Genomic DNA, 16,053 nt, shown 5'->3' with positions numbered 1-16,053 from the left:
CACTTGTTTGCCACAGGCTCCACTCAGTCTGTGAGCTCATGGGCCTTGGGGGTGTCACAAGCCACTTTCTCTAAACATTTTTCTCAAGTGTTAAATGCATTAAAGAAGCTGTGGCGCACATATATCATATTCCCACGTTGTGAGTCCGAGTGGCAGGACCTGAAGGCGGCATTCTATCGGCTCTCAGCATTTCCAAATGTGCTGGGAGCCATAGACTGCACCCACATTGGGATTCAGGCCCCGCACGTGAGGGAGCATGTCTATGTCAATCGCAGGGGCAGACATTCCCTCAATGTGCAGGTGGTCTGCGATGCAAACCTCAGAATTCTCAGTGTGGTTGCAGGCTACCCCGGGAACTGCCATGATGCCTATATCCTGCGGCACTCAGCTCTCTGGGACCGTTTCCACAACAACACCATGCCAGAGGGCTGGCTACTTGGTAAGTCACTTACCACTGTTTACATGCTGTTTGCTTACCTATGTCTTTACCTTTAACATCCATGTGTGGAACCTTCTAATCAAGAGTCATTTCTGTTGTAATTGTTTATACCAGGCCAAACAATGTAGTATAGGCTGCTACTATTATGTACCAATTACCCACATGATATGTGACCACACAAATCCCTTTACATGTTAGGTGACTCAGGATATGGGTGTCATTCGTGAATCATGACACCTCTGCGGAACCCACAAAGCCCTGCACAGCACCGCTACAATGCTGCACATATTGCTACCCGCAATGTAGTGGAACGCACCTTTGGGGTGCTGAAAAGCCGATTTCGGTGTTTGGACAGGTCAGCAGGTACACTGCTATACCACCCTGCCAAAGTGGTTTTGGTTGTCCAGGCTTGCTGCATGCTGCATAACATAGCTTTGGGTCAACCAAATTATGTAGATGTGGCCCCTTCAGCAGTCGTGCAGGAAGCTCAAACTACTGAGGTTGTAGTGTGAGGTACACGGAGGGGGGATGTGATTCATACACGGATGATCCTGCAGCATTTCACAGGTAATTAGTGTGTGTACAATGATTAGTAATGGGGAATCTGTAACACACATACATTGGTAACATTACATTTTTCCCTGTCCATGTTAATTGCCCAGAAGCAGACCAACAATAATGGCCAACCCCTGCAAGCTACCCCACCACATCATACTTTATGCCTGGCAACATGATAACACCTATAACAATGTCAAGTAAGTACTGTAGTTTTCTGTGTGTACAAATGTTGGGAAATACAAATTAACATAGGCTTAATGGATGGAGGTGACATCGATCATTGATCTCAGGTGCTTGAAATGTTGCAAAACAAGTGGCGCCTACACACAGTATGCAATTCCCAATGCTTATCCCCTTCAAATGTGACTATTTCCTTAAAATCCCATTACAAATAAGCACACACAACCCAAAGTCCGTGTCTGCTAAAATGTGACTAGTTGACAATACATAATAGAACAGTGTGGGTAATCATTTGTAAAGAATGACAACAAGTTTGCTGGATGCAAATAATTTTTACTTGCAGAAAAATTTAGCCATAGGCCATAGCATATGAAACATTTGCAGGAACAATCACTGCAAGAGTGAATGAAAAAAAGAATGAACATGATACACATGTAAATGCAAAGAAGATTATTCATGTTTAAATACAGGCCGGGTATTAGCACCCTTACCAGTAGTGGCACCACCACCCCTAGTACGGACACTACGCCGTGGGGGAGTAGTGGGGGACCCACTCATGGGTGTGGAGGATACACTACTGCTTTGGGTAGATGTGGTTTGGTGCTGACCTAACAAAGTAGTTGCACTGAGGCTGATTTGCGTTTGTAGGGACATCAATGCAGTTGTTTGCCCATTAATTACTTGGGTCTGTTCAACCATATTGGCATTTAGACCTCTAAAATTAGTAGTTTGACCCTGAATGGCTTGGCCAATTTCTGCTAAGCGTGTGTCTAATGTAGAGACAAGACGAATTTGTGTCCCTACATTAGCCCGCACACTTTGAGAAATTCGTCTCATTTGCAGAGCTATGTTCCGCACATACCCCTTCACCATTTCTAGTTGGGTGGTCTGCACCTCCATAAAAGCGAGTTGTTTCCCCTTAAAAAGATGGATGGATTGCGCCAACTCCTCCGCACTAGTGGGGGTGTTGGTGGCTGCAATGATTGTGGGCTGCTGCCTATGTGACTGCGTATAGGGGGCCTCATTGACTGGGTGTGCTTGGTTTTGTGCAGGCTCCAACGATGTCACCGTCTCCAGGATGATTTCACTCATGTCGTCCATATTTTGCATGGGATCCGTTGGTTCAGGCATCGGTTGTGAAGGACCTACACATGAGAAAAGAGTGATAAGTATGCTATGCAGATTGGTGTATGGTGGGTCATGTTACCTTAGTTGGAATGGTTAGGTGTTGCTCATGCATTATGCATTGGCACAGGCTACTGTGGTGGGGACAGCCATGTGTGAATTGTGCAATGTGTGTGTGTAACACTATGATATCTCACCTGCAGACTGGACAGTGTGACCAATCGGATGTGGCTGATGTTGGTCAACAGCAGGCTGGGACTCCAGAGCTGGAGCTGTTTGAAAGAAGAAGACATTTTCCATTATTATCATTTGCACCTAACTGGCACTTTTCGAAATATGCAGATAAAAACTTTACCTAAAGCAAACCTTTTGACCCTGATATGATTACATAAGGAATTTGAAGACTTTGAACTGAAGTGGTTATTTGAGAATTATGACTGTGTTCGATATTTTGAATGCACTTGCAAATAACAGGAAAGACCAGCAGATTAGACCTGTAAAAGTGACTGTAAAGTGCTTTTCCAACTACCCAGAGGATTGATATGGATTAACAATCAAGTACACTGCAGGCCTACAGTGTTTAGGACAGCACACATTAATTGGATCTATGGAACTACATAACCCAGCAAAATGCAGAGTCCATTATTTAGCAATGCAAGGTAGCAAAATGTGATTTTGCTGGGATATGTAGTTCCACACACAGCAATCTTTTGGACACATAAAGCATAGCACCATAAGAGCATGCGCACATGACATAGCAAAATGGGTAGTTGACATGTGTGGACACTTACCAGTTGGCAGTGGAGTGGGGGGCCTGTCTGTGTCGGCAATGTGGATGCCGGGAAGCACCTCCGGTGGGATGATTCGGCGTAGCAGCCTCTCATAGGCCTTAAAGCGGACCTCCTGCATAGGGCCACCTCCTGTGCGACAGGCCTCTTTCTTCTCCAGGGCAAGCTTGGCTTTGAGGAGGCGCTTGATGTCATTGTATCGCTTTTTGACGTTGCGCACACTCCTCTTGTGTGTGCTAACTGCATTTACCGCGGAGGTGATACTGTCCCACACCCCCTTCTTCCTTGCCACACTTGTGCGATGATGGTGAGGACCAAGTAGGCGGTCATACAGGGGCAGGAGTGCACGCACCAGGGCCATATTCTCCTCATATGAGAACCTGACTTTCCTCCCACTAGCTGTACGAGCTGCATCATCCTCCTCCACATTTTCAGCCTCACCCTCTTCCTCCTCCTCCTCCTGTCCTGGTTCTTCCCCCAGCACATCCAAGTCAGCTTCCTCTGCCTCCTGCTCAGGCCAGTCCACCTCAGAGAAATCCCCCTCTTGCAGCTCCTCCTCTGTGTGCCTGGCACTCTGTTCCTCCTGTGAAGACACCTGGCTTGTGCCTGCTTCCTCCTCATCCTCCATAGCCACCTGCTCAGCTTCCACCATGTGGCCTCTCCCTGGCGCAGCTCTTGCTGGGAGCATGCTGGCTCTCCCTGTCCTGCCTCTGGCAGTGCTGGCTCTCACTCCCCTACCTCTCCCAGTGGTTGGGGTGTTTGGGCCCAAGCTGGCTGTCCCTCTGCCTCCTCTGCACCTAACAAAACCTCCTCCTCTCCTCTCCATCTCAAACGCCTTACTCCCTTTCAAAGGGTAAAATGGCGTCTGCGCCCCTTTATATAGGGGGTGTGATGCGTATTGCAAGGGACTAAGGTGGGCCAATAGGTTAGCATGTTGTATGGGCTGTTCAGGTGTATTGGTGTAAATCGCATTCCGGTTGGCCGCAAATACGCACATGACCTAACCCGGAAATCGCACTTTTATGTCGTATTACTTTGACTCAATTCGCACCTTATCGCCGTCTATCGCCATGTATCGCACTTTTCTGGTGGCTTTGCACCAGCCATTCAATACGCGATTTCTGGAAAAAAAGCGATATAAAAAAATGGCGATACACCGCGATTTGAGTTTAAATCGCATTTTCACAAAAACTGTCAACAGAATAAATCTCGCCCACAGAGTCTAACCTAGGACCATTGCAAAGAGAGTAAATTTAGCTGTGCCCCAAAACATAGGTCGCAGCCCTCTGTTTGGTTTCCAAGGTATGGAGCAGGTATGCACTGGAGTAGACACTGGAGTCTGTAGAATGGTGAGCAGACATTGGAGCGGTGTAGTAAGTCAGTTGAAAGGATCACAGGAACCAGGAATGTAGTTTAATGGAGACATTTGTACCAGTCACACGCATAATTCTGAACATGTAACCATTATGTCAGTGTGGAGATGAATGTCAACATGACAACTGTTGATTTTGAAATCCTGTCCATATTCAGTGTCGACATTCGTACCATGTAGACATTCTCATGTTGATAAGGTAAATCTAGACACTACGACTGACAATCTTATTTACCATTCCTCTTGGATAAAGTTATTATCTATACTAACATTACTATACTAATATTATAAGAATGTTGTGTTTGCCATCTTGTTCCATGTTCGACAGAACAAGGTGGTGAATAGTAATTAGCGCTCTGTGTATAGCCAACAAATACAAGAAAAAATGTTTTTTTTTTTATATCACCATTTTTTGATACATGCTTTGTAAAATCGGTCAAGGTAACCTGTAACGATATACACCCCTCCACACGGATAGTGTGACAAAGGTGACAAACATCTTGTTCCATGTTGACAAAAACCTCATAAAACAATTTTCATGAAAAACTGCATTATTTTGAAGTGAAAACTCCTAGAAATTAGTTGCACTTTGTTTCATCTCAATGCACACGACTGGTAAAGGGGGTGGGGGGGCTCACTTAAATTGGACAGGCTACAGTGCATAGCATTGACACTGGTGTGAGTGGTGGGTGTAGGCACTGCTGTCATCAATCAGTATACTGCTGTGGGTCATGTGGGCCATTCCTGTGACAGGCCTCTATGCAAAGAAATAGAACTATAACACCTCAAATATAAAACATGTTGGCAGAAGCAATCAATGTAATAGTGGGTGAAGCCATGGGCTACAGCTAGGTACTTATAAAAATAAATGTCATACTTACATTGTGTAATGTGTTTACTAAAATTATTAAATTATCTATAAAATCCAGGTTTGTACCAGATATTGAGATATTTCGACCACCACTAAATATAAGAAAAAAATACAACAGTAAAATAAGGCAATGTCAATCGTAAGCGCTCAATACTTCACTTCAGTTTTACAATAAACATCATTTACAGGCCGGCGGATGATAATTAATATGCAGTGGTAATGCTATTCCATCAATTATACCAACTATAGAAAACCAGTTATCAGCACAATTTACTAATACAAATGTCCCCGGGCAGTGGAATGATAATGATGATATTGGTTGCCAGGGTATCCGTTCCCTGGGTTGACAATGTCTAGGTCGACCAGTAATGGTCGACGGTGACTAGGTCGACACCTAAATATGGTCGGCTTACAATAGGTCGTCATTGAGAGAAGGTCAACACAAGCTCACCCCTTTGAGTTCCAACATCTCTGCGAGAGATGCGCAAAATATCCGCTAAAAATGGCAGCGTCGCTCACATTTGTTATATAAATGAAAATAAAAAATGTTGTGTAAAAATAGATATGTCCTATATAAGGTAAACATTACAGGCATAGGAGTGCGCACGGGGGGTGCCGGGGGTGCACAGGCACCTCCTAATAACCGGCACCCCCGCACAATTGCAGCACCTCCTTGACCGGCAGCAGCAGTGATGATGCGGCTGGCTGCTAAGATGACCAACGCATCGCGGCCGCATATTTTAGTCCCCACAGAAGAGCATAGAGCCTGTTGTGGTTGTGCAGCAGCCGCCCTGACCCCCTTCTCCCCCTTCCCCCCGCCCCCTTCCTTCTATCACAGTCGGTGTCCCCGCCGGGCATAGAGCTGCCTGCCTACAGAGTGCAGCTTTATCGTGAATGCGTCAAACAGACTCATTATACACCTCCGCACTGCTGGCATTATACACTATGGCCGTGACAGCACAGCTGAGCACACTCTGCTGGCGCCACGTTCCGGGCAGTCAGGAGGAGGAGGCGGAGCTACCCTCTCATCTTTCCCCAGCTCCTCTCCTCTGCTTCCTGTATGGCTGCTGGGGAGTCGGGATTTGTTGGGTGATTCTGCAGTGGAAGCTGTGCTGCCGGGGATGATGATTGTGGCCAGGTGGATGCAGTAACAGCTGAACTCTTTCCCTGCCTACAAAAAGAGCCAGCCCATCTCATCCTGCCTAAGATGTAAGTAAACCTATCAATGTCACAGCCTGTTGCCATCTCACAGCTTTCATCCAATGCCCCCCAGTCACCCAATATCTCACCATCACCCAATACAGTATGTCTATTTCACCCACTATCTGTGTCACCCACTATCTCTGTGTCACCCACTATACAGTATGTCACCCACTATCTCTGTGTCATCCACTATATTTCACCCACTATCTAGCTCTGTGTCACCCACTACATAGTGTATCACCCACTACCTTTGTGTCACCCATTATATGTCACCCACTATCTCTGTGTCACCCTCTATCTCCATGTCACCCACTATTTTCCTGTCTCTCGCTATCTGTCACGCACTATATTGTCGCTCACTATATCCCTTTCACCCACTATCTCCTTGTGATTCACAATCAACGCCCAAAAGACGTTGATTGACACGCCCAGTAGGCGGTGATGGACATGCCCAGTAAGCGGTGATGGATGCGCCCAGTAGGTGGTGATGGACATGCCCCTCCAATGGTGCACCCCCTAAGAAAATGGGCTGCGCACGCCTATGATTACAGGTCATTATGATGAAATAAAATGTGTGCTTGCCAATTTTCACACCTGTTTGGACAAATTCACTTGGACCTTTACAATGTTTAAGGTCGACATGGGCATGGTGGACATTCAAAAAGTCAACACAAGTTTTTCCCTTTTTTGTTTAGACCGACTTGGTTCATACTTTACAATCCAAGTAGGTATAGAGTGAGAATATAATAATGTGCTGAGCGCAAGGAGGCACCTTTCCCGAAGCGTAGCGAACCATGTGAGGGGACACGGTACTCTTATATGTTGCACATGTTGTCATAAAAAAGTGAAAGACTTGTGTTGACCTTTCAACCTTAAGCTTGTGTCGACCTTCTGTCAATGTTGACCTATGGTATTTCGACCATTTTCAGGTGTTGACCTAGTCACTTTTGACCATTACTGGTCGACCAAGTGACTGTTGACCTAGTAATTGACCTTATACTGTAACCGGTTGCCAGAGGTAGTGCTGAACTTACCGCTTTCTAGTCAGAAAATATATATGTAGACTTGGACTTCCAGTTACAGATTTAGGGCAGGGTGTAATGAAGTGCGAGTTTGTCAGCTGTGAGGGATGTCAGCCAAACTTGGGTGTTTAAAGGGGGAAATCACTTACAAGGCAAAACCATGTTAAAAAAATTGGCAGAGTTTGATCCGTTACAATTTGGAAAAAGTAGACAAATTCTGCCAGTTATGGTCTCCAAATCGACCGTTGTAATATTCTGCGTTTGGATCTTAACAAACCAAGATGCCAGCAATGTGCATCAGATTTAACTCCACACATTGCTGGCGGCTTTGGAATTCTCTCAATTTCTCAGACCAGATAGTTGAACCTTGCTGGCCACAAGGACCTCTATTTTTTTAACATTTGTTTACCTTTGTGTGTGTGCCAACATGTGACCTCATGGCTTCTTACATCTAATTTTATTTCCAGAAAATGTAAGAAATCATTTTCATGATAGGTTATTGTATTTGGATACACAAGCTCATGGAAGAAAATTTTTCATCAATTCAAGTAGTTTCCCCCTTTAGTAGGAAAATAGATTCTGCAGGAATACAGCAATAGTCAACTATATAATAAAACATCCAAATGTAATTGGAATCACTAGCTCATGGAAGAAAATTTTTCATCAATTCAAGTAGTTTCCCCCTTTAGTAGGAAAATAGATTCTGCAGGAATACAGCAATAGTCAACTATATAATAAAACATCCAAATGTAATTGGAATCACTTACCTGAGCCACACAGAATTTGGAAAATTTACAGAACATGTTGGCAATGACTCATATAAAATATTCCCATTGTAGCAATTCTGGTTAAAACCTGCACATAATCTTTTAATTTCTTTGCGGCTTTGTGGTAGGGCTACATAGGCATGTGTGTTATTTATTTGAGGGATAACTTTGAGTCTGAAAGAAAATGGGGATCGTAAATATAACTGCAAACTAGAAAGAGGCCATACATTTAAAATGTTTCACTTCTTAATAAAACAAAGCATATTATACAGTGGGAAAGTTAATTGTTCCTGTTCCAAATCTTTATCCAATACACAAGTGACAACATTATAGGTAACACACTTAGCAATTAGCAGAACTTAAAAAAAAAAACCTCAGACCTACTGTACTATAGTTTTCTGTGGGGGCTCCTCACCATGTCACATGATGTCGTGGCAGCACACGGTGGGCACAGCACTCACCTGTCAATGTCCGCTGGTGGCTGGCATGTGTCTGGCAGGTTCCCAGGGCTGGCGGGCGATGACTGGCACTGGGCGGCATGTGAGAGTGGCGGTGTGGGAGATGGAGGCACAGCAGTGTGCCTGTGTGGGCTGGCGGCATCAGGAGGCCGGCACCGCCATCTTGATTATGGGCAAAGAGGTGTATTGGCCAGGTTAGGGTCTCTCCTACTCTCTCTGACAAGGTAGCCAATGGCAGCTGGCTATATAGGGGATCTGCCTAGGATACTCTGGGTAAGTACAAAAAGTCTCATGAGCTGTGCGCTTCCTTTGGGAGATTCCTGACTATCCATAGTGCCTCATGTTCCCTCTGCCCTGTCTATCAGTTTACTTCAGCTGGCCTCTGACCTCATCGCAGTCTCTACCAGTCGGCCAGTCTCGTTTGTCCGCCTCCACCCTCTGGCCCTCACTGGACTCTCGATGTAACCCCCAGTTCCGGTCTTAAGTCCAGTTCCATGTTTACCCACTCCAGTATACCAAAGTCTTTCAGCTCTTTCATTGGATCGAATTGTCATTATAAGCCTCATTCTTCTTTCCAGATACAATTGCAGTCCTCATTACCCTCTTTAAGTCATCGTCCACAGCCCCCGGCACATTTCCGTCAACTACCTCTGAAAGCCTCAAGTTGTACTTGCAGGGACTTGCTTATTTCTTTCTCATTGACTTTATCTCACAGAAGTATTTGAACTTATTTTCCCCTTCATTAAACCAGCCCATTTCAACCCTTCATCTACTGGTCAGTCTCCTGTTCCTCAGAACCACACGATACCATCAAATCCCTTGCCCATGACCAACAACCTTTGCAGTAATCAAATAAATTATAATGCATGGGGCTACATTTACAATAAGGATCAGCATCACATAATGAAATCACATGGAAGTATATAGTTTAAGTAACATACAATACAAAAGCTGACATTTGAAATTCATTTGAAATGTTAAAAATTAGCAAAAAACCCCATGCATAAGTAGTACTTTTTCCAGTGGTTAAAGTACTGTGCACTGTGTATATGTAGATTCATTTTTCAGTGGTATTTATGCGTCGGCTGGTAGCTATATTCATACTTTACCTATAAATATAATGCCAAGTCTGAGACTTACTAGACTTATAGGGGCTTATTTACTAAGATGGGAGTTATATAAAAAATAGGTTGTTGCCTATACCAACCAATCAGAATCTACTTCTTACTTATTCAGCATCTTCTGGGAGATTATAGATAGAATATGATTGGTTGCCCATGGCAGCATCCTATCTTCAATAGAACTCCCATCTTAGTAAATAAACTCCATAGTAGATTTCATTTATGACTTATCTGAAACCTAATGGATCAACAATTCTTGATGTAATATAACATATGGTCACTTACTGCTGTGGTTTGCAGCTGCTGGTACCAAATAAAAACATTCTTGACAAGTTCATCAAATTGTCCCCAATAATTAGGACGCTCTTCTTTCCTGCTGAGGTTACCCTGCTAGGCACGACAGAAGTAATGGAGGCCTGGTGAGGGCAAAACATAATATGTGACTCTTTTTTCAGCAAGAAATTGTACTTCTCTACTTTTACAATGTAACTTTATTTTATGACATTTTAAACTTCAGTTCAGTTTGTTGTACTACATTATGGGCCTTATTCTGGTTGCAAATTTTGCAGCTTTGCGAGTCATTGACATGCCACCTCCCATTGCCCGCACGGCCACCCGCGCACCCCTTAAACGGCGAATTCCTCCACATGCATGCAAATGGCAATTTTTTGCATATACATCCATTCGCAGCCTTGCGTGCAGGGACAAAATCATTTAATGGTTGCCAGCCAACCTCTGTGGTGTCAGATCTGTGGGTGCCCTGTAGGGAAGCGGGCGGGCAGGCAGCTGCTTGTGTCCCCCCCCCCCCGCATGTGTGTCACAGACTCATTAACATGGGAACGCCCAGCATTTTCATTGGAATGCCCATGAAATGCTGGGCATTCAAATGGGCGCAGCCCATCACTGCCACCCCCGACCACACTGCTAGGTGCGAACAGGACGGCACTCGCACCAAGCGACTGCACATGTGCATAAATGTATATGCGCATGTGCAGTCACTCACCATTGTTCCCCTGCACGAACGCACAGGAGAGCGAATGAACCTGAATAGGCAGCAAATATAAACACCTTTGTTTATATAGATATGAGTTTTTAGTACACCGATAAGATGAAACAATATACAGTAGTTAGTAAGAATTCCAAAATGGTATGAACAAGCCCAAGAATGATCAATTAAATCAATTTCATTATTAGATTAACATCATCCCTAGCATGTTAAGGACATGGGACCATTAGGAAAACATCTGTGTTACCCTGTCCTGATCGGACCATGGAAATTAAACTTTTACTGATATACTGAAAACGGTACTTATGTATTATCTGGGCTCCCATGTTAAATGCACCCCATTTTTTCATACCCCTACTATCCAACTACGCATGGAGTTGATTTTATATAGTGTGCCTTGCGATACGTGAACATGCATTGGAATCGGATTGGGATCTGAAGGGTTAAAACCCTTGCAATCTGCATCCGATTCCGATCCGATGTTGACTATATCGTCAACATCGGATGGCAAAAAGTACTGTGTGTACACACCATTACCGTAACACTACTAACACTAAAAGGATCCTTATAAAAAGGGTGCCCTTGTAGCCATTTCACTCTCTCCCATAAAATCAGCATATAACTTTACAGTATATGTTCTACTAAAAAAGGTACAGTATATAAAAGCGATCTTACATTAGATGGTGTGCTCAGGGATGTTCCGTCTTCAATGCTTCTGCACATAGCCTGCATTATTACAAATAACAATTCAGTAATCAGTGGTGAACATTGAACAATTTGGCATTGAAAGGCATTCGTGTATAGGCAAGAACACATTTTCATTTCTATACAAAAACAAGCACTGTAATTTAACAATAAAATATAAAATGAATAACAAAAACTTGCATGTTATTCATACAGTTCTCATATATAATTGGCTATCACGCTCCCTCTACATGTACCCAACTCAATATGTAACTCACTTTGTGTCGCTTCATTTGCCATACATCAGGAAAACTTGTTACGAACATTGTACATATCGACCATTGTCAACCTTTGGTACCAGTCGTCCTTTTGACCATTTTGACCTAATGCATGTCAACCATATGGTCAACCTACATTATCATCTAGATAGTCTTGGTTTTCTAGCCATTGTCTGCACCAGCCCTTTCCTTGGTGGAAGAGATCTATTTGAAAAGAGGCAGATCTCTCCGCACAAGCAAAATCCAGAGTTCTGTATGGCGAAAACCCATCACCATCCCAGTAACGTCCATTCAGTGATGTGTATGGAGCATAGACAGTGCTAAAAATTGGTAGGTTGTGTGTTACTGTATTGGCTCGTGAGTGAGTAAAGCCAAAACCTATAATAGAGATTTATTGCCATAGTACTTTTGATTTGTAAGGGCATATGTACTAAGCTGTGGAGAAGGATACAGTTCCAGCCAATCAAATACCAACTGCCATGTTAGAGGCTGTGTTTGAAAAATGACAGTTAGAAGCTGACTGGCTAGTACTTTATATCTATCCACTTTATCTCCCTTTAAGACTAAAGCCCCATATACACTATACGACAGAGGCTGCGGCTGATATAGTTAACGATATTGTCCGTACACACTGAATGATCTCGGACACCGATATCATTAAGTGACATCACCGGGGCCCACAAAACATGAAGGTCGCTTAGCTATACTGCCAAACTGATCTACATGTTTGGAAGACATCAATCATCATTAACGAGGCGCGTGAGTCTAGTGCAGGGGTAGCCAACTCCAGTCCTCGAGAGCTACCAACAGTTCACGTTTTCCAGCTCACCTCACAGGTGCACTCATTATTGACACATTTAAAAGATCCACAGGTGGAGCTAAATACTTCATTTGTGATTCTGTGAGGAGACATAGAAAATGTTAACTGTTGCTAACACACTAGACTAATGGAGTCTAGTGTGTACACACTAGACTCCATTATGAATCATACTTGCTCAGAAGCCCCGATATTGTTCACAATATTGCCTAGTGTGTATGGGGCTTTAGTACATTTGCCTCTTCATATGTTTACTGTAGAGTTCTACAAGAGATTTCACAAATACAGCAACCAATCCTGGGACTGACAAAAGGGAGCAGCAGTGGAGGTCATGCTGTGCTGCACAACTTAATAATACATTACATTTACCTCATCTGCATAATTTTCACATTCAGTCAGTGGAGAATTACATGAAGAATCTTTGGTGCACCAAAAACATCCGCTGGATATACACTCCAAGCAACTGTGAAAGTGAAACATGTCTGAATTATAAAGCCCAGCAGATGTTGTATTACATGTTTGTGTAGAACGCTACTTGTGCTTAGAAAATATAAGTTTCAGGACATGTTATCATATATATATATATATATATATATATATATATATATATATATATATATATATATATATATATATATATATATATATATATACTGGGAAAAAAGCCGGCACTCCCTTTGCTTGAAGTTGCTGTATGCTGCACCAGGTGCCTTCCTCAGCCGTACCCCAAATGAGGGGTGGCACATATAGGGTCATTTTAGGCGGCACTCCGACGTCTTTCTCAAGAATTATGACCACGCAATTTTCATCAAGATCTTTCGAGTTTAATGCTCGTCATCAGGACTGATGACGAGCATTAAACGCGAAAGATCTTGATGAAAATTGCGTGGTCATAATTCTTGTGAAAGACGTAGGATTGCCGCCTAAAACGACCCTATATATATATATATATATATATATATATATACACAAACGTAGGTTTTTCTTCCAGTACCCAGCCGGGTGTTCTGTCAGAAAGAAGAGGCGGCACTCGTCGGACTTTAAATAGGTGTTATATTGGTACAAGTAAAAAATTCATTACACCAGATTAGGACGACGTTTCAAGACCCATATTGGTCTTTTCATCAGGTCTCAGTGCAAGTGGTACAGTGCAAAATCACAAACAAGAGTATCTTACCTCGGGAGAGACTTATAGCAGTGTGCAATTAACATGTGCATGGACACAGGTCTGCAGCTACTCCACAGGACTTCCGGGTAGACGGATGGAGTGTTCCGCCTCCACATCATGTGACCCCGTGATATCACTATGGGGCTGCAGACTGTGAATAAAGAAACAAGTGAAAACAATCAGTGTACAAAATAACAACAATAATCAAACGTGCAACATAACAGTGAAATCATACACATCTAAAATATTAAATACTAAAAAATGTGTTGCGGGTATGCACGATTAACTCGTGGAGATGTTGGCAGCCTGGTTTATCAAAAACGCTGCTGTGTATTAGCGCTGTCAAGCAGCGTGTCTTATCCAATGTGTATTACTGCTGACCAGAGTTTGTAGCGGGCGCCCAATTAGAGTAATTAGTTACTTACTTATGTCAATTAGTTGTATGACTCATGATGTGTTCCCCTGGGTGTCCTCTACCTCATGGGGAACTGAGTCTGTCTCTGCGCAGCGGTGAAACACCGCCCGTCACTGACAGCTGATAGCATAATTAATTGCCGCTTATCCTGAAGGGGAAACCCGCTAATTCATTCTGGTTGTATTTAGGCTGTATCTGTTATTAACTCCACGTATCCCTACATACCCCCAATATTAAAAACATGACATTGGTAACTTAATCAATTATATACTGACGGTTCCCAGTTAATTTATATACATGATTTTAAACTTTAATGATGTTTCTGGGGATTTTAGTCCGTCCTGGTTGCCAAAGATAATCAAGCAATTTGTTCTGGTCAGACCAATTAAAGTAATGTTTGCCTAATGCAAAAATAATGTAGTTAAATCGATACTGGGTGATCCCCAGTATATATGACGGACCTCAGTACTGCTGTTCCTGTAATATGATGAATAAATAGATGTGAACTAACATGTTATATGATGATGATTTAAGCCATATTTAACAAAACCAGTACTGCTGCAGAAATAAATATGCCACAAGCATATAGAATGAGAATTGTTAAAGCGAAAGCAGTATTGCACCATAGGCAGGGGGATTGTTATAGGGGGGAAAAAAACATTCTCAAAAAGTTGGTTGGGGGAGAAACAGGGGGTTAAAGAAAGATGTTCCACGTAAATTGCTCATTTAAGCCATGGGGGGACAAAGTTTTTAGTGTGTGAATCCATTTAGATTCGCATTGTGAAAGTTTTTTCAAGCGATCCCCTCCTCTTGGCGGCTGTGGTACGTGGTCAATTATTTTGCACCTTAGGCTAGCAAGGGTAAGCAAGCACTAAAAATAAACAAGCAGTTGATAACAGAATCCCCTTTGTCACCTGTTACACACCAACCTGCGATATTCTGTCTAAAACAATTAATCAACTATGGCCCATGGTCTCAAGTGACTCAACACTACCCTGCTTTAAGAACCAACGTCTAATGCCGGCATACCGACGCGGGCGGAGCATCAAAGATATGCTGGTGAAAACCAACCTTACACCAATTGCCCCCACCACGTTCTTACCTACAAAAATCAGGGGATGTGTGAGATGCCCATCATGTATTGCCTGCAGCGCTCTGGAGCCAGGGACATATGTGAAAAACCCACATACAGGCCAAAAGTATAACATCAAGTATACCCTCACATGCACGATGCCCTTCATTATTTATACCATCACATGTCCGTGTGGGTTGGTATACGTGGGGCAAACTACATGTAATTTAAGAATCCGTATGACCCAGCATCGGGCAGCCATTCGGGCGGCCCTACAAGGAAAGGACTCTAAAAATATTGATCAACCTGTTGCAAAACATTTTAAGACCTTCGGACATACCCTTGCTAGCCTAAGGTGCAAAATAATTGACCACGTACCACAGCCGCCAAGAGGAGGGGATCGCTTGAAAAAACTTTCACAATGCGAATCTAAATGGATTCACACACTAAAAACTTTGTCCCCCCATGGCTTAAATGAGCAATTTACGTGGAACATCTTTCTTTAACCCCCTGTTTCTCCCCCAACCAACTTTTTGAGAATGTTTTTTTCCCCCCTATAACAATCCCCCTGCCTATGGTGCAATACTGCTTTCGCTTTAACAATTCTCATTCTATATGCTCGTGGCATATTTATTTCTGCAGCAGTACTGGTTTTGTTAAATATGGCTTAAATCATCATCATCATATAACATGTTAGTTCACATCTATT

At 43.2% G+C, this 16,053-nt stretch overlaps 1 protein-coding gene across 1 annotated transcript in view; it reads right to left on the bottom strand.

The window, feature by feature from the left end:
* Positions 1-5,294: 5,294 nt before the first annotated feature.
* The window catches only part of LOC146074395 (plexin-C1-like), a 76,713-nt gene continuing 65,954 nt past the window's right edge, over positions 5,295-16,053 (bottom strand). Inside the window, exons 8-12 of the mRNA XM_083182403.1 lie at positions 13,059-13,152; positions 11,586-11,636; positions 10,190-10,320; positions 8,326-8,499; positions 5,295-5,425 (exon numbers count right to left, since the gene is read on the bottom strand). Coding sequence (XP_083038529.1) covers positions 5,311-5,425; positions 8,326-8,499; positions 10,190-10,320; positions 11,586-11,636; positions 13,059-13,152 — 565 coding nt within the window. The 3' untranslated portion in view covers positions 5,295-5,310. The remainder of the gene's footprint in view (positions 5,426-8,325; positions 8,500-10,189; positions 10,321-11,585; positions 11,637-13,058; positions 13,153-16,053) is intronic.

This window comes from Crinia signifera, chromosome 4 (assembly GCF_055691185.1).
Source record: "Crinia signifera chromosome 4, ASM5569118v1, whole genome shotgun sequence".
Taxonomy (NCBI): Eukaryota; Metazoa; Chordata; class Amphibia; order Anura; family Myobatrachidae; genus Crinia; species Crinia signifera.
The sequence above is the reverse complement of the archived record's forward strand: the minus strand, read 5'-3'. Positions and strand labels throughout refer to the sequence as shown.